This window comes from Lichenostomus cassidix, chromosome 12, assembly GCF_008360975.1.
Source record: "Lichenostomus cassidix isolate B80296 chromosome 12, HeHo_3.0, whole genome shotgun sequence".
Lineage (NCBI taxonomy): Eukaryota > Metazoa > Chordata > Aves > Passeriformes > Meliphagidae > Lichenostomus > Lichenostomus cassidix.
The window spans coordinates 10,476,413-10,499,240 of NC_139493.1; the positions used below are offsets into that span (position 1 = coordinate 10,476,413).

Below are 22,828 nucleotides of genomic sequence, written 5' to 3' on the forward strand. Positions count from 1 at the left end.
GACCCACAGCTTGTTCCCCATCTGCCTCCTCCCCAGCCCTGCCAGGTGCCAGGAGAAGATGAAGCCCAGGCGAGGCAGGGGAAGGGGGCCAGGCCGACCTGCAGTGCCCTCCTTGCCTCCTGAGGACCTCGTGAGAGAGGCGTGGCACCAACCTCAGAGCAGCATTTCAGGGTCACTCTGTGCCAAGTGCCCCATCCCAAAACAAGTCCAGGCTCACTGCTGGCATTAAACCTCCCCCAGCCAGAGCAGGCATCCTTGCAGGCAGCAAAGCAACTCTGCCCAGCTTTGAGTGCCCCAGGGCCAAAGCCAGAGCCTCCCCACAGCCCCCATCTCAGCCCACAGCTGGGCCAAAACCTCCCAGCACTGCTCCCCTCCACTTCCATAAATGATCCCAAACTCAGTAAGGCCATGCTGGGGAAACATCCGACAGGGCTGCTGAGAAGCAGAGGTGCAGAGGGGGAAGAAGGACAGCAAAGATGCCTCTGCAGGGTGGGTGCAGAAGCAAAAGCTTCACTGCAGGATAAGCCCAGACCCAGGGGTGGTTTCAGGGACCAACTCCTCTCTGGGTGTGCAGGCACCTCTCCACCATGGAGAGGTCACAGCTGTCTCCACACCTGACCCAAAGCAATGCATGGGAAACCAGCAGTGGTGGATCCAGGCCCCTCACTCCCTCTCCTTCCTGAGCCCCCAGCCCCAGGCACGCCATGTGCCCAAAGGAAGCCAAAGCTCCTCATCACACTGAAGAGCAAGGGCAGAAAACAAAAACAGCATCCACAGGAGTGAGATAAGCCTGAGCAGCAAACATGAGTAGGACTAGAGGTGTGAGCACTGCACACACACACACAGACACTGAGGCTATTTCTATGGCGCAGCACGTCCCTGAAGGAAGGAAGGACATGGAGTGAAGGGTAGGGAGGAGGGACAGGGGGAAGTTGAACGGCACCAAAAGCAGAGCAGGGGAGGTCCATTAAGAAAGGAAATTATAAACACAGTGTTGATGAAAACAGCATCTGTGCAGGCACAGCACAGCCGCCTGTGAGCCCCCCGACTGCTCCTCAGATCTCCTCTTGGCAGGAGGATGCATCCTCAGTGAATACTCAGCTCCAGCATAGCCTGCATCTGGAGCAGCAGCTGTCAGGGCTGAGGGGCTGAACTGCAGTGCTTTGGGCTTTATATCCATCTCTCTACCCTAGGGAGAGGGGGATATCCTGCAGAACAGTGGAACCAGAGGGTCAGTGTACCCCCTACACAGACCTACAGGCAGCTCTTGACTGGTGCCCAAGGAAAGGTCTGGGGTGGGAGTCAGCTCTCGCCTCCCTTCATCCCTGCCCATCTCAACCATTTCTGCCCTTCCTTTCACACCAGCCCAATTCTTTCCCATCCCTGCTGGGTTTTGCTAAGATCCTTACTCACAGGGTGGTGCAGAGCATCCACCATCATGCTGGAGGATGTAGAACCATGCCCTGGGTTTTAAGCTAATTTTCTTGAAACACCCTTGAGTGCCTCCCCTTACTGAAACATAACACCAGGCTGTACCAGCCCTCCTCATTCGCAAAATACATGACATAAACCAGGTTATCCTGAGCTGTCTCTGGGGCCATCCTACAGGATTTTCCACCTGCCCCAGCCCAGGAATACACAGGGATCTGTTACCACCATGCAGCTCAGCCATGCAAACCCAGATACACTCACTCAACTGCTTGCAGCCATCTGTCCATGCCTTTGAAAAACAGCATCTGTAAGCATCTGGAAATGAGCAGCAATGGGCCAACAGAGAAACAGCCAGACCATGTGCAGGCAGACAGAAAGGCTGCAAAGAGCACCCCAGCAGCACAAGGGCTGGCACTGTCCCACGGGTGCCCACGGATGCCTCGGCCACCAGAACAGCCCTGCCCTGCCTTACCGGCACAACCCTGCTGCTCCCAGCCCTTGGGACACGCATTAAAATCCCATTTACTTAATGGAGGCTTAAAGGCAAAGCCTGACCTGTGGGATAGAGACACAGCAGAGTCACATCTCTCCAGCCTGCAGGAGTTAGAGCCATTTGGCACATCTTGCTCCAGCCTCAGAGAAATTCATTACCCTGCAGCTGATGGAACATGGGTGTCACACCTGTCACTACAGTGAGGCACAACCACAAGGCTGGTAGCAACATGACCACCTCCCAGACTGCAAGCACCAGCACAGCTTTCCAGCATACTCCAATCCTCTCTTGGAATCAGGCTTGCTGACATGATTTTCACCCTTTCTCTGTGCCACCATCTGAATTTTTGCTTCCACATTGCAGTGGCTGGACATGCTGGTGATGCTCTGGGCACGTTGGTGCTTGAAAAACCAGCAGCTCTGCAAAAGCTGCCCACAGAATTGAAGGAAGCACCAAAGGCTCTCATCTTCTTCCCCATCCCACTTCACTTGCCAGCTTCCTTCCCACAGCCACACACTCCCAAAAGCCAAACCACAACAGGATTCGTGAAACAGAGTTTCCAGAGGAGAAATCCAGCAAGGAAACATGGAAACAGTGGGAAGAAATAAATACATCTCAGTATTCCCTGGAATTGCTCACTGGCTTTCCATGAGGATTCCCTACTCACCCACCTCGCCGGGAAGCTCTGCCAGAGGCAGGCAGGGAGCCTGGTGTTACATCTTTATCTTAAAAGGGGACTCATTTCCCCACAAATGCTTTGAAGAGGGCGTTTAACTCTGACAAAGACGACCTCAACATCTGCCTGTGCACGCGCTGGACTCGGGCTGATTCATTACGCAATCAAAGGTGCTGAGCAGACTTTAAATGCCTGCGCTTGATCGGTGTCCCATCGGAAACCCCCCAGGGAATCCACCCTGTCCCTGCCGAGGGGCTTTCATCTCATCCTCCACTGCAGGAACCAAAGCCTGGCCCCAGGAGCTGCTGACAAGCCTGTGGGCAGCCCTGCTCCCCAGCTGTGGGCTGGCAGTGACCCTCAGGCACCCACATCCCCTCTGCAAGGGCCCCACTTCCCTGCACTGAGCTCTCGGTTTCCACTCCCTGGTTCAATGCATCTCCCACAGCTCAACCAGAAGCATCCCCTGCCCCACGCTCCTTTATGAGCCGGATGCCCAAAAGATGCCACTGCCTGGACACACTTCCCTGAGCCCCACAGGAGCCTTGAGTACACAGAGCTCCAGAAGCTTCCCGGGTGACTCCTGGAAGGGAATGAAGCCCCAAAGAACATGCAAATGCCAGACCAGGGCTCCTAGGGACGCTGCACAAAGAACCCCAGGAGCCACTGATGCTGGTCTGTGACGGGGACAGTTCCATCACACAGGAGCTCTGCATTAACAGATGGAACAGCTTTGGAGCTGTGCCTGGAAGGCACCCCCTCAGCCCAGAACATCACAGCCAAACACACAGACAGCACAGCCTCCTCTGTCCCCTCCTTTCCTGTAGAAGTGATCAGATGCATCTTCCCTTCCAACCCCTCCCTTGATCAGACAGGTTCCAGCAGCCCTTGAAAAGGCATGGGAAGAAGGCTTTTGCCAAGGTGGTGGGAAATAAGAGAGCTGGGATGCTTGTGCAGTGGCAGGACTGCCCACAGCCTGCATTTTGCTGATGCCTTTCCAGATGTCTGCTGAAAATAAGAAGGGTCAGACTCTCCCTGGTGCACACAGTGGAGCTGCGTTGGCTTCCCTTGGAGCTACCCCAGCTGACATCAGCAAAGAGCTGCCTCATAAGCCTCCCATCTCTCCACAACCATCTGAAAAATCTTGCCCAAACACTTCGTCCTCAGCTGAGAAATGATTCGACATGCAGAACTCTGCCTTCCAACCTAAGCAAAGCCACCCAAATATAAAAAGAAAACATAACACACAGGGATCAGAGATGTCCACAGGAAAAGCATTAGCCTCGTGGAAAAGCATATTGTTCCTAATACAGAATTTATCAGGCTGACGTATAGATTTTCCTCCACAAAATATGAAACCTGGATCTGAAAGGCTATTAACTCCAGAGAGATCCATTAAAGACGCCTGTCTGCAAATGGTATTTAAAAGTATTGCATCATCCTAGGAGGTATTGTCATGGTCTTTGGCTATGATTCGACTGCAGGTCACACAGTTAGAACTACCTCCAAACCCTAAAACTCTTGACATAAAAAAAAATAATAATGTTCACCAGCATAGAACATGGACTTTTCTATCAGCTTCAACTGGAGCCCATAAATATTAATGCATCCATAATTAGCCTTTTTAAATAATGCATCCAAAATTAAACATCAACGCAGTAATAAATCAGTCAGAGCTCTTTGTTGTAGGTTTGTTTCAGGGGGGTAGGGGATTTTTCCCCCTCCTGTGTCAGGCACATAAAATAAAATGCCAATTCCCTCACCACCTCTTCCCGCCGGACCGCTGATTGGACCAAATCTGATGCCATTTGTATTTAAAAGTCATCTTTCTTTCATTTAGAAAAATAAAAGTCATATCTGCTTTTTGATTTGCAAAATAACGACATGCAGTCAGCCCGAGCCAAAGCTGAGCTAATGTTATTGAAACCACAGGACGTGAAGGGAGACAAAGCTCATCTCAGAGTCAAGGTGAGGGAGAAAGTCAAGTTTGCAAAGTCTCTCCTCCCTCACCAGCACAGCACTCCCAGGAGCAGTGCTGCTCCCCAGGCAAAGAGCAGGAGGGTAGGAATCCCTGTGATGCAGGAACTTTGCAGGGGCTCTCCTCTGACACATCCCTCCTGGAGCTCACTGCGGGTGTGTTCCCAGCCACCCACATCCCACCTGCTTTTCCCTGATCAAAGTGGAAACTCTGAACAGGCTTTGGAGGAACGAACTCCAGCAGAGCCCCCGAGCCAGGCTCAACATTTTGCAAAAAGACATCCAGAAGAGATCACTTGGCATTTGCTTATCTATAATTACTGATCAGCCAGAGCGCCACCATCCATGGGAGGTTTCTGGCAGAGTAATGAAATCTCTCGCATTCTTGAACTCCAAATTCTTTGCCCAAACACACCCCAGCATCAGCTCTGACGGTCCCACAGCACAGCCATCCCCCACTGCTCAAGAACACTGTCTGCAGCTCCTCATCAGGAGTTGTGGTTTGAGACTTTAGACACCTTGCTTAGACAGCACATCAATAATCCACACCTCCTCTATTTTATCAAACGCATATCTCAAGCTGTCTAAAAACCCTTACAGGAGTAGATTTCACGGCAGCCTGACAAGAAAGCAAATTCACAATTACTTCCAGTTAGAAAATTCTTGGGTAAACGCCCCAGGACATGTGGCATGTTCCATCCCATGTTGCTGTAACTTTACAGCTCTCTCTCCAGCAAGCCTGGGAAGCAGGTACCGTGGCAGGAAAGTACAGGCTTCTCCTTTTGCATCGCCAAGTCACTCCTATTAACTGTTTCCAGGAATAACAAGACGCTTGGCGTTTTCAGTCACATGGATTGATTTCTACAGTCTGCAATGCAGTAAACTCACTTTTCCTTCCAAAGTTTTGCCAAACCCAAAGCCCTGTTTTTAGGTGAGGTTCTATCCTGATGCTACATGTTCCCACACATCCAAGCCAACTGTGGGTGCTCTGGTCACCGTCCCAGTTTACAGGGGCAAAAGGAGGAGGTTTCCCACTGTAAACACCACTGTACTCAACTACCCTTTCTTCTTGCAACATCAGCACCCACAGAGATGAGAACTCTCTCTCCCAGTTTCACACCATTCCACCAATCTGCTCCTGGAGCCCTCCCACAAAGTCTAGGCCACTTACGACTGATGGACGCTGCAGTTGTAGAAAACAAAATCCACAGAGGCAAATTTCTTCCCCGTCTCCTTGGATTTCAGGTACAGCTTCACCACTCGCTTGTCCCCTGCAAGAGACCCAGGCAAAAAAAGACATCAGAAAGGACACAGTGCATGGCCCAGAATTCAGCCCAAGGCTTGTGATGGACTGGAGGGAGCTGGGCATCACCACTCAGTCCAGTTAATCAACAAAATCCCCAAGTGTGGTAATGAAAAGAGAGTGTTAACCCACCCCTACTCAGACACCAAAGAGGCCTACATACAGCTCTGAGCCCCTACAGCTAAACACAACCTGCTGGCATGGGGCCTTGGGTTATGCTGGGCATACTGAAGGAGAGTTTAATAGCTTTGGGGTCAGGAGAATGTCCTAGAGCCCATGGCCACATCTGCCCAGGAACGGTCCACAGATGGAAATTGGGCCAGGGTGCCCAGGAAGGGTGTCAGCAAGAAAAATCATAAAGTGGTTTGGGTTGGAAGGAGCCTTAAGGACCATCTATTTCCAAGCTCATTGCCACAGGCTGTGCCCAAGCAGCTGTGTCCGTGGAGAAGACTAAATGACCAACCTCCCATGAGCAGCAGGTCCTTCTCCTCCTACACCCTGAGAACCCAAGAGGGGTCCAGATCCCAAGACTGAGATCACTGTCACAGGAGGACTGTCCTCCTCCTCCACATCAGCCTGTGGGGTAACACATGGGACAACATTTGTCTCAGGCTTTTTTCCCATTCCAGGGCACAAGCTCACCGCGGCCCCTGGTGATGGGGATGACGTCCTTGGCAGAGGGAGAGCTGCAGTAGATCTTCCCATCCTCAATGCGGCTCTCTGACTCGGTGAAGTCTTCAAAAGAGCAGTTGACTCCTGCTGAGAGGTCTGGGACATTCCAGGCCTGCAGGACCAGCTGGGGAAGAGAGGCAAGAGCATCAACACAGAAAACTAGGAAAATAGCCTCCTTTGTATCTGCTATGTATAAGTCCAGCCAACAGAAAAGACCAGGGTTGCAATTCCTCCTCTGCTGCCCACACATGCTAGGCAGACCTGCTCTGGGCTTTGGCAAGGGAGGCTCATTCATGTACCTCCCTGCTCAAGCAAGGAGCATGGGTTTAAATGGGTTAAGAGCTGGAATGACTCACAGCCTCTGTCCTCTGCCCTCTCCACAAACCATTAAGCCTCACCTCTCTACAGAGAGCAAGAACTGCATCAGGGCTGAAGTGTGTTTCACGGAAAGGCAGAGAGGCACCCACTCTGGCAGAGGCAAGGAGGGGAAGAATCCACCTCTTCCTTCACAAAGTCATCCCCAGGGTCAGCAGTTCTCACTTTACAAAACGCTCGCCTTATTTCTAATTTGAATTTTTCACAGCTTCCAGCCATTAGTTCTTGTTATGCTTTTCCTTGATAGATTAAAAAGCCCTTTAGTCCCTGATATTTGCTCCTTGTAAAGGCACTTATACTCTGTAATCAAGTCACCTCTTAATCTTCTTTTTGATAAGCTAAGCAGATTGAGCTCTGGAAGTCTCTCACTGCAAGGCATTTTCTCCAGCCTTCAACTCATTTACATGATGTTTACGGGAGGTTTTCAGTCCCTCCCTTTGAAAGCTGCACTCCAGCCAAGTAGAGCATCCCCATGTCATCTAGCCCAGACCTCTGTGCAGCATCCTGCCATTGGTAGGGAGATAATTACCCCAGGAGTGAAAACACTGCCCAGCTCCTGGCCTCAGCTAAGGAGCATCGAGAGCCCTCAATGAAGGCTCAGCCCCAGCACCACTTTCCAGGGCACCAGGTGAACTTCCATCCATGTTTCATTTTAGACTTGAAAATACCAAAGTACAATTTCTCTGCTAAACAGCTCCACTCAAACCCAACCACTCTGAAGGAACTCTCACCATTAGCACCCTCCAGTCCCAGCATCCCAGCAGATCCCATCTGCAGCCACATCACATTCATGCCCACATTACCAAAGAACATTTACCCCTGCAGAAGTGCTTTCCAAACTGTTTTCATCCGGTGACAATTCCCCTCTGATGAGGACTTTTTGAGATCTGTCACGGAGCCAGTTCTTAATCCACTTAACACATGCTTTATCAATATTGTAAAATGCTAATTTTTAATCAGAAGGTTGTGTTGTACCAAGTCAAATGCCTTGTAGGAGCCTAAAGACATCATATCCCCACAGTCCCTCTTCTAATTCAAGTCATAAATTCATCAAAGAGCAAAATGTGGTTTGTCAGACACAAACCCACGTTGACTGGCATAAATTATATTCCCATCCTTAAATCATTGTCAGGTGTATCCTGCACCTGTTCTCTTTATTTTTCCTCCTTCTAAATCTGAAGTAAAACTAAGCTGTCTCTGACTATTTGGTCCTTTATGCATCTGAGAAAAAAAACGAGCACCTTTTCTGTTTCTGGGGCTTTTCTTAACATTCAGTTATTTATTACAAAGTCATATTATTATATATATCCCCAAGCCACTCCTTGGACAACTTTTCTAGGATTCCTGAGTGCCAGACATCCAGACCTGGCAGTTTATTGCTAGTATATGCTCTTTCTTATTCTCTTCATGGTGCTAATGGCCTGAAAAATACTTCAGGGAAGTCCATCATCCTTTCTGTCTGCACAGAGAGAGAGCAGAGAGTTGTGCATCAAAGCCTCATCCCAAAATATCTACTGCAGGCCAGAGTCAGAGACAGGCTATTGAACTAGAGCTAAATCGCTGGCCTATGAATGGTACTTCTGATGCTTGTGCTGTCATTATGGAGAAATATTTATTGCTCAGTTGTGTCTTTTCTGAATAATCATCAATTAGTTTATTATCTCCATCAATACAGAGCCAATGGCCTGCCCTCATCAATGCCCTGCACCTTGCCCTGCTTTATCTCAGACCTCTCTTCCCCTTTCCCCCTATTTGTCATATACTCATCAGTTATTTTTAATTGCCACCTCCCTGGCTGCTGCCTCCATAGGGTCAGGAGGCGGCTGGGGAGCAGTGTGAGCGAGCAGAGGTGTCTTACCGGGACCTCGGACATGGTGACTGAGATGTTCTTGGGCTGCACGGTGAGCTGGACGCACTGCTGCAGGTCGGAGGCGAAGCGCTGGGGCTCGTCTGCCCGCTCACAGCGGTCCTTGCGCGAGCAGCTGCAGGGTGTGAAAGCAGCACGGTGAGCAGGAGAATCCCCCGGGGTCCTGCATGGCTTTGGGCTAGCAGCACGGCAAACAGACCCTTTGGCATGGAAATGGTGCCCAGGGAGGAACTTTGGGTGGCCGAGGCTCACACGGAGCTCTGCTTTCCCCTGAAATTTCGGGGTGTTTTATGTTCGGTTTTTCTTATTGGCACAAGAATGCTGAACCCAGGAGCCCATCGGCAGGATGAGCAGGCCCTGGCAGCAGCTTCACCGTGCATGGATGCCCCTAAGCACAGCCTGGGCATCACAGGAGGGTATGACAGACCCTTTGGACCATTCCATCCCTCAGCATTTTGGGGCCAAAGTCCAGGAGGGATGCGCCCAAGGAGACCAGCAGTGGGGACAGACACATTTCATCAGCTGTAGGGCACTGGCATAGCTGCAGGGACAATGCTGCTGTACTCACATGTTGTGGAGGACACACCAGCCGCAGTGGGGGTCCCGGGAGCCCAGGCACAGCTCACAGCTCTCATACTGCTCACAGCTCTCCACCGGCACACGCGTCACCTGCAGGGACAGGCACGGAGTGAAGGGGACCTGGCTGCTGTGCCCACACCTTGATGTGGCACAGACAGACCCAGCCCAGGCTCACCCTGTGGGGAGGCAGGAGAGGGAGCAGGTCACCTCACCATCTTCCACTCCTCCCCCAGCCCCAGGCAGTGCATTTGCAGGCAACACCTCCACCCCAGAGAGACTTTTACTCCAAACAAGCTCCATTCATTGCAGCACCTTTGCAGGATTTGGGAGTGGGCTGAGCCAGCTCAGCCCCACACCAGCTCTCAGCGCCAGCCAGGCACCCCGTGGCTGCCGCAGCCCTGCTCCGAAAGGGTGTACCAGGCCTTTATTAATTGCTCCTCCAGATTTGATTAAAATCCCCTCATTCTCCGAGCCCTTCGAGCTCTGTTACAACTGTTCATTTAATTACTTTCCACCAGCACTCTGATAACACCACGCATACTAGGGAAGAGAGTGGGTTTTATTAAGGAGAGGGGAGGAGAAGAGGGGGGACAGGGAGGGGGTGCAGGGAGGGGTTCCTGCGTGCCTGAACGAGGAATTGGCAGCACTGAGCAGCTGCCCATGCCTGCTGTACTTGTGCCTCAGTTCCCCCACTGCTCCCGTGGGGCTGGACTTACTCATTAATTAAAATCTGCGAACCTCTCTAGTGAAGGCTAAACCCAGGGTGTTCACCCTCCTCACAGCCCAGCAGGTGAGGAGGTCACAGGTTCAGCATGATGGCTATAGGGCTGGGATAGGCTGGCCAACCAGTCCCCCTCAGGGTGCACACTGGTGAGGACGCCTGTAATGTTCCCATTTGTTTGTCCCTGACGTTGCTTCAGGCAGGTGCTGGCAGAGGGGACCCTCCAGGCAGACCCTGCACAGCCAAGTGTCAGGTCCCAGCAACTGTGATTGTCCCTGGAGGAGATTCCCAGCCCAGGTCAATGCAACTGCCCCCGGGGCATCCACTGCTCCAACATCTCTTCTGCAGAGGGGAGGCTTAGCTGAGGAAGCTCTAGGACAGAAACACAGCCAGGGATGGAAACACAGCCCAGGAGAGCTGTATGGATGAGCCCAAATGCAGTTTCTGCCCCACCTGGAAAGCCACATGTTTCCTGCAGCAGAGCAGAAACCAGAAACATCCACTGGGAGGAGGGGGAAAAGGGCTCTGCTGTCCCCACAGGACTGTCTAGACAAACCCACAGCCCTGCTCCAGCGTCCTTCCCCCTCCCAAGCCCTCGGGCTGGTGGCCAGGAGACTGTTAGGCTCCCAGCTCTGCTTGCAGTCCCACTCACACGCACACACCTCTGGCTGGGCAGAGCAGCAGAGGTGCTGTGAGACACAGGCACACCACATCCCAGCACGGCCACCCTGTGTCACCCACCAGGCATGGCATGCTGACAGCAGATCCAGAAAGTGTCACCACTGTGACATGAACACACTTCACTCTCTCCAGTTCAGCCCACGGATGGATGAACTCACACCAACAGCCCTCCCACAGCTCATGGATCAAGCAAATGCTCACAAAGACAACCACAACTTCCTATCGTGAGCCCAGATCATGCTGCCAGGATGGCAGCACCAGATCCAGTTTGGGTCTGTACCTCCAGTTAGCTCAGTGCAAGCAGAGGCAGGAACCAAGGGGTGCACCAGCTGTATGTCCCCTCTGCCCTGTTATGCAAAAGCAACTGCTCCAGAGGACAAAAAGTTGTTTAGAGCAAGGAACTCCTGCTGACCTGCAAAACCCTTGCTCAGGAGGAGACAGCCAAAACAGGGAGGAGGTTTATGGCCAGCCACTCACAGCAAGGAAGGGTCAGGAAGCCCTTGGTCCCCAGGGACCACGGGAATTTCAAGCAGCTGCTGCTAACAATTAAAGCCTTGGGACAGTGTTTCTGCAGAGGAGCAGGGAGGAGCTGCCCCACGGTCCCTGGGCAGCTCCAATCCAAGGAAGCAAAGGGCAGACCCCGCCAGGGAGCTGCCCAAAAGGCTTCCCAGCACACGAGATGCTGGCCAGGGCAGCAGTGTGGGCTGCCAAGTCAGGAGAGCAGAGGGGCTGACCTCTCCCCTTACCTGTTTCTCAGTCATGGCATAGATGTGCTGACGGTCGGGGCTCAGCACCAGGTCTCGCAGGATGGAGCTGCCTTCATGGGCCACAACATTCTCGTATTGCAGAGCTTGATGCTTCCTCTCGGCTGGCAAGTCCACCAGGATCTGTGGGAAGAGCAAGGGGGGATGAGCACAATCCCTCACACACCTCAGCCCCTACACATGCTGTGGGATACACAGTGTGCCCCATTAGGGACACCATGCTCCATCCCACACCAACGTGGTCACTCCACAGCCCCTGCAGCAAGGCAAAGTATCAGCAGCTCTGCAAGCATCCCAACCCTTTCCACAAGGCCAAACTGCAATGCCTCCTTCACCCTACTACATTTGTCTGGTGCATTTGCACCACATTCATGCTGACGGCATTCATTTCTCTCCAGAGAAGGAGGACACATCCCTGGTTCTCACACTGCACCCCACTCCATGCTGCTGCTCAGCCCCAAAGCCCCTCCAACTCGTAGCATGGATCAGATGAGCCCCCAGCTTGCAGCAAAGCATCAAACCCCATCTTGTCCCCGTGGTGCCAAGAGCAGCTCGCACATCGCAGCGCTCTGAGCCCTGCCAGGCAGGACGCTGCGGCGCACACAGGCACGGCTCTGTCAGCCCATCCATCAGAGGAAACACTTGGACTCGTGACCGGGGAAGTCAAGAGGGTCTCAAGGAAGTTGGAGGTCAACAGAGGTTCAGAAAGCGCCTTTGTTCCCTGAGCAGGAACATGGCAAAGGCTTTAATCTCCTTATGGCTCACAATTACGTTAAAGCTCTTCCTAAGCACAGTGGTTCCTGCCTGTCCCGGTGAGCAGCACATCAGGAGGCACTGTGGGGCTGGAGGCACACACCATACAGGGCTAAACTCAGCTCTGCCACATGGCAGAACCTGATTGACACCTCTGTGAGCCAGAGGTACTTCCTGCTCATGCCATCACTTGTGATAACCCAAGATTCGGGCTGTCCCCTGGCACACATTGCCAGAGAAATGGCTCAGGGGGTCTGGTGGGATGGGATGGGATGGGATGGGATGGGATGGGATGGGATGGGATGGGATGGGATGGGGCCACACCAGCAGTACATTCTGCAAAAATCCCAGTGGTAGGCAGTGAAGCATCGTGCCCAGTGAAATATAGCAAACTCCATCTGGGATCAGCTCCACACTGGTGGTGGCACACACAAGGACCTGGTCCAGCATCCCCATCTGCAGGACTCAGGATGCCCCCACAGCAGAGGGGCAAATCAGCTGCTGGGAAGCACCCCCCAAACACATCCCACAGCCCTGCCCCAATCATCACACCCACTCCCACAACCCAGCACAGCCATGACCACCCCTAGTGCCTCCACGGCAGCCCCAGCATCACAGCCATCTCGTCCTCTCCTGCAATAAATTGCCGCCGGCATTTGCACAGTTCCCAATCAGGAGGATACGGGCCAGGAAAGCAGGATCCCGGTGTGCAGCTGATTAGCATGGAAATGTATGCGGCTCACAAACAAACCGGGGCCCGTTTAATTAGAGCGGCGCCTTTGATTCACTGCCAGCCTCCTGCATGCACCAGCCCTGGATTATTTTTAGGCAGTTTTACAAAACAAATGTATTTAATTAAGAAAGAGACCCCTGAGCAACCAGAGAGAGATGAGTCCTGCATAGCAGTGAGCAAAGGGGCCGCCGTCTCCCCAGAGATGTGGCAACTGGGCTTGCAGGGCCAGGCTAACTCTTGGGAGCTCAGGGCACAGCCAAAAACCCCCTGTACATCCCACCACAGGACTAACCCGTGGTCCTGTTACTTACACACCTTCTCATCCTTTGCTAGAGCCTGACAAAGACCCTGCTCCCCACCAGCCGCACATTTAGTACCACTGTGTGCTGGGGAGCCCAGAGGTACCGAAAGCTTCTGCCCAGGGTATCTGCCCAGGTCCAGGACCATGTTTGTTCCTACTCCAAACATCAGAGGTCAAGCGCCAGACACCTGCAGTACAGGGCCACGTGGCACCCCTGCCCTGCAGTGTCCCTTGCTCAGGGGTACCCAGCATCACGCCCAGAGCACAACCCTGCCACCCCACACCTCCTCACAGGTTGCTCCCCTCCCAGCTCTCAGCATCTCCCCTACAAAGCCCAGCCCAAGCCAGCTCTCTGGAGGAGGGCAATGGAGTACCCCTTCCACTCCCCAGCAAGGCACCATCTCCCCACCTTGCTGTGGCAAAGTGACAAACGCACCTTTCCAATCCTTTTATGGGCCGCAGTTGCGGCACAGAATAATCAATATAGTTTTACCCTGGTTCTAAAATAGATCTATGGCTGGATGTCGCGCTGGCAGTAATTTTTAACTAGCGGGGTAATTTCCCCATTACATTATTGCACTGTGCAGTGCTGGGAAAGAGAAAGAGATGTATTAAAAAAGCAACAGACATGAAGCACTTCCAGTTAATTTGAGGCTCCAAGAAGAACCTAAAAATACTCTTGGTAGTCAAACGGGGCTGGAACCCAGCCTGACACACATCAGGATGATCTGGTGGGGCCATGCACACACAGGAACCCTTCTCTCCAGCACCTCTCCCCCCATTAAGGATAATCTGTAAGTGTGTTTGGGATTCAAGAAAATGAAATTTGGAAGGCCTGGTAATCAAGTTGTTTTCTGGTTGGCCAAAATGCCAACCTCTGTGCAGGGCACAGAGGGAGATTCTGAATTAGCTCCTGGTAGGAAAACACATCCTGACACTCCTCTCCAGCATGAGGAGATCATAGAACCACAGAAAGGTTTGGGTGGAAGTACACTTATAGATCATCTAGTTCTAACAGCTCTGTTCCAACTCCCTGGTATAATGGTGTTCCATTATACCAGCTTGCTCAAAGCCCCTTCCATCCTGGCTTGAACACTCCTGGGGATGGAGCATCCACAGCTTCTGTGAGCAGCCTGTGTGAGCAGACAGAGCCCAGACTCCTCCCTTGTCACACAGGACCCAACTGCCTACAGCACCCACTGCTGTGCAGACAGAGATGGGAAGCCAGCATCAGGGCCTTTCCAGCAGGATTATCCCAACATGAATCTACCCATCCTGGCTAGCAGGATGAGGATGGGCTGTTGGGACTACAGTAGCATGGTGGAGCAGCACAAGGAATGCACAAGGAGTCTTCCATCTCCTACAGACACTTGAAGGGACCACTTTCCTCCCCCTCCCTGCACCCAAAGGGTAGCTGGAAGCAGGGAGAGGGGGAGAGGACACAGTTTAATCAAAGCAGACCCCCTCAGAAACACACTCCTTCCTGCCCACCCTGCTTGCCTTCCCACCCAGGGGAAAAGACATTTACCATAAATAAATAAATAAATAAACATATTAACCTTTCTCCTCATCCTGACGCTGATATAATTACCCAATACTAATAATTACTCACACTAATTTCTTGCTCAGGATTCCTGCCCTCGCTCCTGCCTGCCTCAGGCTGGCTCCAGGCAGCAGCTCGGCAGTGCTGCCTCCTCCCAGGAGCTGCAGGAGCCCTAAGAGGCAACCAACTCCTGGGGCTGTAGTGGGGCACAGGAGCAGGAGTGAGGGTCAGCTTGAAGGGCTGCTGCCTTGTTAAGTACACAGGGAAAACCAGAGGCATGAAATTATAAACTCCCTGCTTGGGTGAATCATCTCAAAGCAAGCCCAGGGGCTGCTCTGCCACAAACTCATGTGCACACCCTGCCCACCCCATGGGGCCAGCACCCAGCACAACTTCACTCTGAAGAGGGAAGCGTTTAAGACCTGCACCCCCAGAAGTTGAGAACCCTGGCAAAGGAAGGATGAGGGAAAGGATGCAGTGCAACTGTCCAACCCCCAGGGACCCTGGGCTAGTGAGTGGCTGTACACAGCACACCCCAGCTGGGCATAAACAAAATCCTCTCCCAAGAGACTCAGAGAGGGTTCTGGGGATGGCTTTGTCTTGGCTGGAGAAAGAAGTTGCCATCCCACATAAGGCTTTGGAGGAGGTGAGGACAGTCACCTTGCTAACAAACACCTCCTTCCACGGCAGCACGCTTCTCCCCTGGGCAAGGTGCCCTTCAGGCCTGGCCACTGCCATGACCATTGTCCGATTGCTGATCAGCAAACCACCAGGAGGAAAATCTCCCAACATCCTTACAGCACCAGCAATGGGCACGAGGTAGAGAGGAGCACCTCCCCGGGGCCGACTTTTGGAAAGACAGGCAATGAGAAGAACGCAGGGCAGAAGCCATGACCTGGCATCCACCCAGCGCTGGCAGCGGGTCCAGAGCACGGCGGCTGTGGAGGACAGGGCTTTACAGCTCAGTCTGGGCCAGGGACACCAGGTGGAGAGGGAGGAAGCACAGCCGGAGAGGGAAGGCAGCTGCAGACATGCCAAGGCTGCTTTTGGATTTAACACGTGCCAGCACAGATCTGTCTGGGGTCTGGGAGGTGTTTGGGTGGGCCACTGGCTCCTCACAGGACCAAAACCACATCTTTGGGGGCCCGCAGAGAAGGTCCCCAAGAGGCACGATCTCACAGGGGACACCCCTAAGCCCACCACCAGGAAGGGGGGGCTCCTCACTGCCCCACACCCCATCCTCCCACAGGCCCTCCCACCCCAGCCTTACATCTCCCCACCTCCAGGCTCTCAAGCCCCCATCCTGGGTCCCAAGCGGTCCCCCGCAGACCCCTCCTCCGGGCAGGAGAAGTGCTCAGCCAGGCTTTGTACTCTTATCTGTGCAGGGCTGTGATTAATTCGCAGCGGCTGGCAGCAGCTACAAGAGGAGGGCGCTTTTGCCCGCCTGCCACACTTCAAAGGCAGGGACTTATCTGCCTGAAACACACTCCGCAGCCTTTTCACGGGGACCCTTTCCAGTTCCACGGGGCTCGCACGGTGCTGACGGGCAACGCGAAAGAAAGGCTTATTTATGGGAGTGCATTTCAAAGCCTCCCCTCTTCCCTCTCAACACGCGCTGAGGGAAGCAGAGAGTTCCCCAGCCCCAGGGATGTCCATCGGGGACAGAGATTGAGCAGGCAGGGACAAGATGAGGCTGTGAGGATGCTGGAAAGAGGTCCCTGCCCCACCTGTGCCCATGTCCTTGAGCCCTTCCTGCTCTGTTATCTTACCAGTGAGCGGCTCTGTAGCACATCCCTGAGTTGGGAGGAGGAAGAAGCTTTGACATGGCTGGAGGGCAGAGTCCAGCCCCAGAACTGAAACCTCTCCTCCTCAGACACCATGGAAGCCCCAGGCTCCCACATCCAAGTCAGCAGGTGCACATGTCCCCTCCCTGAGAGTGGGGCCATGCGAACACCCCCAGCATTCTGCTTTGATTTTGGCACCATCCACCCAAAAGGCACAGGACTGGGCAAACATAACCAGAAAAAGAGTGGGTCCTGGCAGAGCAGGTGGCCCCTCAAGCCATGGGGCCACCTCCCAGAAGGAACAGGGGGCCTTGTGCAGCCTGGCCACCCTGGGGCAGAAGTGACAACTGCTGCACAGCGTCACACAATACCACGATGACAAGCCTACAGCTGGAAGAGGCACATCCCATGTCCAGCCAGGGGGGCTAGTGGGGAAAGGGATTGCCTTGCAGGGTCACCCTGCACAGCCCCTCCTGGCACATGGCCTGGGCTCACCCCAAGGCAGTAAGGCAGTGTGGAGACAGGGACACCAGCTGCCCTTCCACATGCCTAGCCCTAGGACCAGCAGCTGCCACACACACCCCTCTCCAGTTTCCAAACGAAGGGAAAGAGGACAGGACAGCCCTGCAGAAACATCCCAGCTATGCGGGGCAGGCTGGCGGCCGGCTCCCCGGCTCCCAGTGTTCCCCCAGCCGGCTAGCCAGCCACCCTCCCTGCCCTCCCGCCAGCTGCCTGCAGGAATGCACCAGGATCAGACAGACACCTCCCGCCAGATGGGCAGGCAGCTGCGGGCTGCTCCAGCCCGGCAGGGCTGGGTCCTGTCCTGCCGGCCTCCTCTGAAGGAGAAGGTTTCACTGGCCGTTCATACAGGGCTGGGATGCTCCTGCCTCATCACCAACCTGCCGAGGAGCAAGGTGAGCTGCCCGATTCCATTCAATGAAACCCATTCAACTTGATAAAGGTGAGCACAAGCCAGGCTTTTGTCCTGGGCCCAACATCGCTCTGAGTCGTAGAATATTGGGACTTTAATCATATCAGTGCAAAAAAGCAAAAAACAAGGAGGTAGTTAATCCAAATCAATGCTCAAATGCTCAGCAACAAATCCAGCACCACACTGACACTGGCAGATGTGACATGGGTTCACCCAGCTGGTTTTGAAGCACATGGTACTGCCAGTGTGCCATCCCAGGAAGCATCCTGAGCTCAGCCATGTGGGCTGAGCACAGACACACTCACTGCACCTCTCCAGGAAGGTGGGGTGGGAATTGGGTGAAGGCACTGGGGTTTGCCACAGGAAAGAGAAGAGAGAGGGAATCAGGGCGGCAACCCTGCCCAGCAGGTCCCCAAAACATCGTAACACCTTCCCCAAAACTATTCAACCACCTTTTTCTTTCATTTAAACTCATTTCCATCTTTTCCTCTTGTTCAGCCACCCACACAAGCGGTGCTCAACCATGCTAAGTGGGCTCAGCAGAGCCAGTTACACCGGCACCAGCCCACGTGGCACAGCATAGGACTGACCAGCTCCTTACCCAACATCTGCAAACCTCCCCAAAATCTCTTCTGATCAGGTCTGCCAGCATTGCTCCATCAGCAGGACACACAATACAGCCTAACACACTGTTCCAGCAATTTTGACAGAATTAATGCTGTCAGAAAAATCCCTCCCATCTTTCTGTACCAGAACTGAACTGCTGGAAAGAGGGAGCAAGTGCCAGGGTAATGCACAGGAGAAGCATCTTTGACAGAGTCAAACCCAAGTACAGGAGGGACTGATGGATAACACGAAGTGGTGGGAGGAATTACAGACACACCCCCTCACTGGGAGCCACACAATATGGGATGAGTTAAGGCAGTTGCCCCATTTCCATCTCAGATAAAACCCCAGGTCCCATCCTCATCCCCTCCAGCCCCACAGCAGCTCCGGCAGTCCCGAACCATTGATTTCTCAGCTTTGCCCTTCAAAACCCTCTTGGCTCAGAGCCCAGTTCATATCGTCTAGTCACTCAGGAGCAAAATATCTCTATTATTATTGCAATTATTTCCCAATCAGCATCGCTCAGGGCTAAGGCAGTCAGAGGGGGCCCCCAACAAGCAAATCAATGGGCAGGCGCTGCCCTGGGGCTGCCGGGGACTGGGCAGGAGGTGCTGGCAGCTGCTCAGTGGCATAAGGGAAGGAGGGTGGGGGACCCCAGGGACCCCTCCATGTGATGCTATGGCCTGGAAATAGCAGGGGGGCAGTCCTTGGTCTTTGCTGACCCTCAGCCAAGCAACAGTGATGCAATTTAACCTCTGCACAGAGCGTGCGCACAGCCACGAACCCTGCACGATCTGGGTGCCACGCAGGGGCTCTGCCTCCGAGGCTAAAGAGAGCTGACAGGAATTCCAGGGTGTCCCTGGGGGCAGCACGGCAGCTGCCAGGGCATCAGATCCCCGAGGAGAGAGCGACAGAGCGACAGTCTCAAAACTATGCCTCCAGCAACACAGTGCCTGTGCCCATTCCAGCATAAACATGCAGTGAAACGGCAGCACCACAGCCCACCACAGAAATGTCCCTCTCCAGGGAGGGGAATGCAGGCAGGTAAGACAGTCCTGCTTTCTCTCAAGCCTTGGGAAGAAAGGAGGAAGCTGTGGAGGTAGGAAAGCCCCAGTAACAGAAGGAGAAGGAATTTTAGCCTTGCAAAATGGAAGGTAAGGGCAGGAAGAGCACAAAGCATAACACGACGGGGATCTCCTCTCTGCATCCCACTGTTCTTCTCCGTGTAAAAATAAAGCCCTGGGTGACAGCAGTGAAGGGCAGAGCACATCACAGAAATACTGGATTATTTTTTCTCCTGTTCATTAATTACTGTGGGCATCCCAAGAGTCCCAGCAGGCCCCAGGCATGAAAGGCATGAATGAAGCCACGGCGATGTGTCACCCTCCTGGCTCCCACAGGACTCAGACTGCACGTGACCAGCCTGGAGCAAGTTAATACCTAAACCATCCAGAGAAGGCCCTGGGGAGAAAGCTCTCACCTGAAGGGCTCAATACTGGGTTTTCAAGACAAAAGCCATCTCTTCCCCTGCCAAGGCACTGGCTCCTCCAAAGAGATCACATGCAGACCAGCCCAAACCCTTGGCTTCTGGTTTCCCCTGACACACAGCCCATCAGGCAAGCAGAGAAGACCCAGAGCCACCATCCCCAGCTTCTCCATAGCCTAGAAATTGCTATTTATTCTGCAAATCCAAAACATCACTTATTTACCTCTTGATGATGCTGCTCAGCTCAACAGGGCAGCATAAACCTTCTTTCCTGAGCTTCTGCCCAGATATGCAACCAACATGCATGGCAAAGACTTGTCCCACCACCCTCACCCTCCTGCCCACTTGGGACACTAAGCAATGGTCAGGCAAAGTCTCTGCCTATGGCCAGGAGTTCCTTGCTGCCTGAGAACAGGGATGGGGACCACCCCCTTTCTGGGGTAAAAAGGCAGGGAAGGGGTACCAGGCCTTCACCAGGGACATGTCAGAGAGGAAGTATGAGCTCCCAGGGCTGCAGCACAGCTGGAGATCAGCTGGATGCCTCCTCCCCTCTCGGCTCCAGGAAAATAGCTGTTTCCTTCCTGGTCCCTAAACAACACAGCAGCAAGAGAGGAGCTGCCTGAGGACTAGGCAGGGGCTGTTGGCCTTGCAAACAGAGGAGCCAGTGGCAGGAAAAGCCCACAGAGCAGAGTCTGTGGAGGGACATACCCCAAGGTGGGGATCTGTTTTAGGCTACTCCCCCTGGTCAGATCCCCTCCCACCCCAGTGGCCACCACAGCAGCCTCACACACACATTCAGCACCAGCCAAGCCTCTTGTTTCAGTGGGGCTGCCTGTGCAGGAATTGATGGCTCACGTCTGGATTTACCCATCCATCACACTCTGACACCTTCTGCACCCCCAGCTCAGATCCCCACTCATTCAGCTCCAACCACGTAAGGCAGCAGCCACTATTTCCCCAGCATGAGAGCTGAAAGCCATTTCCTGCAGCAAGGTGGTTATAATAGGAACGAAATCCACTGCCCATTCACCTCCACACACGGAGAAGGACAACACCAATGGCATGGGGGGTTCAGCTTCACCCGTTTAACATCAGCTTTGATCCCTTCCTACCCATCAGCCCTCTTTTTACTGCAGCTCTGCGCTGTCCTGGTGTTTTATCTCCATGGACAAATCACACCAGACTGCCCAGGAGAAGCTGATAAGCAATAAACAATCAGGGTCTAAATACTGCAGGGCATAGTGTCATTAAATATTAAGAGGCAGCACAGCACAGGCAGCAGGACTGGGCATGCAGAATCTCTTACAGATTAAATGACAAAATCATACATTATATGATGGACTTCATGGGAATGCAACCCATGGCATCAGGAGAAGGCAGAACGTTACAGCCACACTTTTTTTTTAACCTTCTCTGATCAACAGTTCCACTATCAACATGCCTAGATCAAAACTCCAGGTCCTGCCTTTCCTCACGAAACAGTCCCTGCTCCAAACACAAACACCTTCAAGATTAGAGAAGAAATCCTCCAACATTCCATGGCCAGTGATCCTGGTGATAACAGCCAGCTAAGCCTGGCTTCACACTGAGCACACCAGAGTGCCTGCAAATATTTTGCTTGTAATAGACCCTCTCACTCACTCCGGCTTGAGCTCTTGATGCATTTGCTAAATTCTCTGATCTTCCTTTTTTGTTCACATTTTAAAATTTCATTCCCATACTCCAAACTTCTGCCCCCCACTACAGCATTTCCAACCCAGAGAGACACATCCCTGGCTACACTAGATCCTTCTCCATGTCTCCAAAAAGCCAGGGGAAAGCTATGGGGCCATGGCTCCCCACCATGCAGAACTCATAGCGAAGAAAACCACTTGTCTGCAGTGGGCTCCCTGTTCAAAACCAGGATGGAAATTAGGCCCTTCAGTCTGTGCATCAGAGCAATTTCGAAGGAGAGATTGAGAAGATTTAAATATAGAGATTGCTTTCCCTGAGGATGCTGCTCAAGATATTTAAGAGCTCAGGTTTTACACAGCATGGATTTCCTTTGGCACCAATGCAGAACTCTCTGCCCTGCTTCCACAGACAGCAATCCCTTCTGCAGGCTGTCAGGGAGCACAGGGTCCTGTTGGCCAACACAGAGCCCATCATTGACCACAGGACTCACCCAGGGAGGTAAAGTGGGGTGCAGAGGGGCTGAAGCCCACCCTGAGCTTCCCAGGTGTGATAGCACTTGGCCACAAATCATTGTGACCTTGGCTCTTGCAGGTCCAAGCAATGGGAAATGAAGAGCCTAGCTATCCCCTTGAAGAATTCATCCTGGGAATGCAGGGTTGCTCTCTGAAAGCATGGCTCTTGCTAAAACCAGACCAGACCAGACCACATGCCACATTCAAAACCAAGTTCTCAGAAGATCTTTAAGGAACACCTACCACCTGCCCCACCATTCCCACGGCTTCCAGGGGATCTCAAGTGGAGCTGCTACCCACCAGGACTTGCCAGCACTTTGGCCAAGGAGCATTCCCACACAGGAATACAGTTGACATTTGGCAGCCTGGAGAGAGCTGGGCCAGGATCAAGCACAGCTGGACCTTATCAGCCTGGTGCTGGGAGGAACAGAGATGGGGACAGGCAAACAGCCCCCTGAAAAACAGCTTTATCCCAAGATGCAACCCTGGCAGGCACCCATCACATGCCTGAATATCTGTAAAGGGAGGCCAAGGGGTGGGAAATGATGTTAATTAAAGTTTTAATTACTGTAACCAAACGAGTAGTATAATTACTTTATTCTCACAGAGACTTCAAACTGATTAAGGACCACGTGCACAATCTTCGGGTTGATGCGGTTTTTAATTAAATGTGCCATCGAAGATGGTGAGAGGGTGGGCAGCACCATGGCTCAGCCCTTCCTGGACCTCCAGGGACCTCGTGTGAGGAGGGAGCCCAGGCTGGCAGAGACATGTGGATCACCAGCAGCAGGGAGTGCCAAAGGCAGCTGCTCTGGGAAGACTGAAGCTGGCAGGGTGCACATTGGTGTCTTGGAGGAATAGTTCCTCTCCTCTACATCAGCCCTCAGTTTCACATTCCCCCAAAACATCTACCTTTACAAACATTTCCAAAACAGCCCCACATGAGCACTGAAAATATTAATAAACTGG

At 53.0% G+C, this 22,828-nt stretch overlaps 1 protein-coding gene across 1 annotated transcript in view; it reads right to left on the minus strand.

The window, feature by feature from the left end:
• PLXNA1 (plexin A1) overlaps positions 1-22,828 on the minus strand; it is a 113,006-nt gene that overhangs the window by 52,881 nt on the left and 37,297 nt on the right. The window contains exons 4-8 of the mRNA XM_085072586.1: positions 11,519-11,659; positions 9,360-9,460; positions 8,783-8,906; positions 6,520-6,673; positions 5,746-5,845 (exon numbers count right to left, since the gene is read on the minus strand). Coding sequence (XP_084928712.1) covers positions 5,746-5,845; positions 6,520-6,673; positions 8,783-8,906; positions 9,360-9,460; positions 11,519-11,659 — 620 coding nt within the window. The remainder of the gene's footprint in view (positions 1-5,745; positions 5,846-6,519; positions 6,674-8,782; positions 8,907-9,359; positions 9,461-11,518; positions 11,660-22,828) is intronic.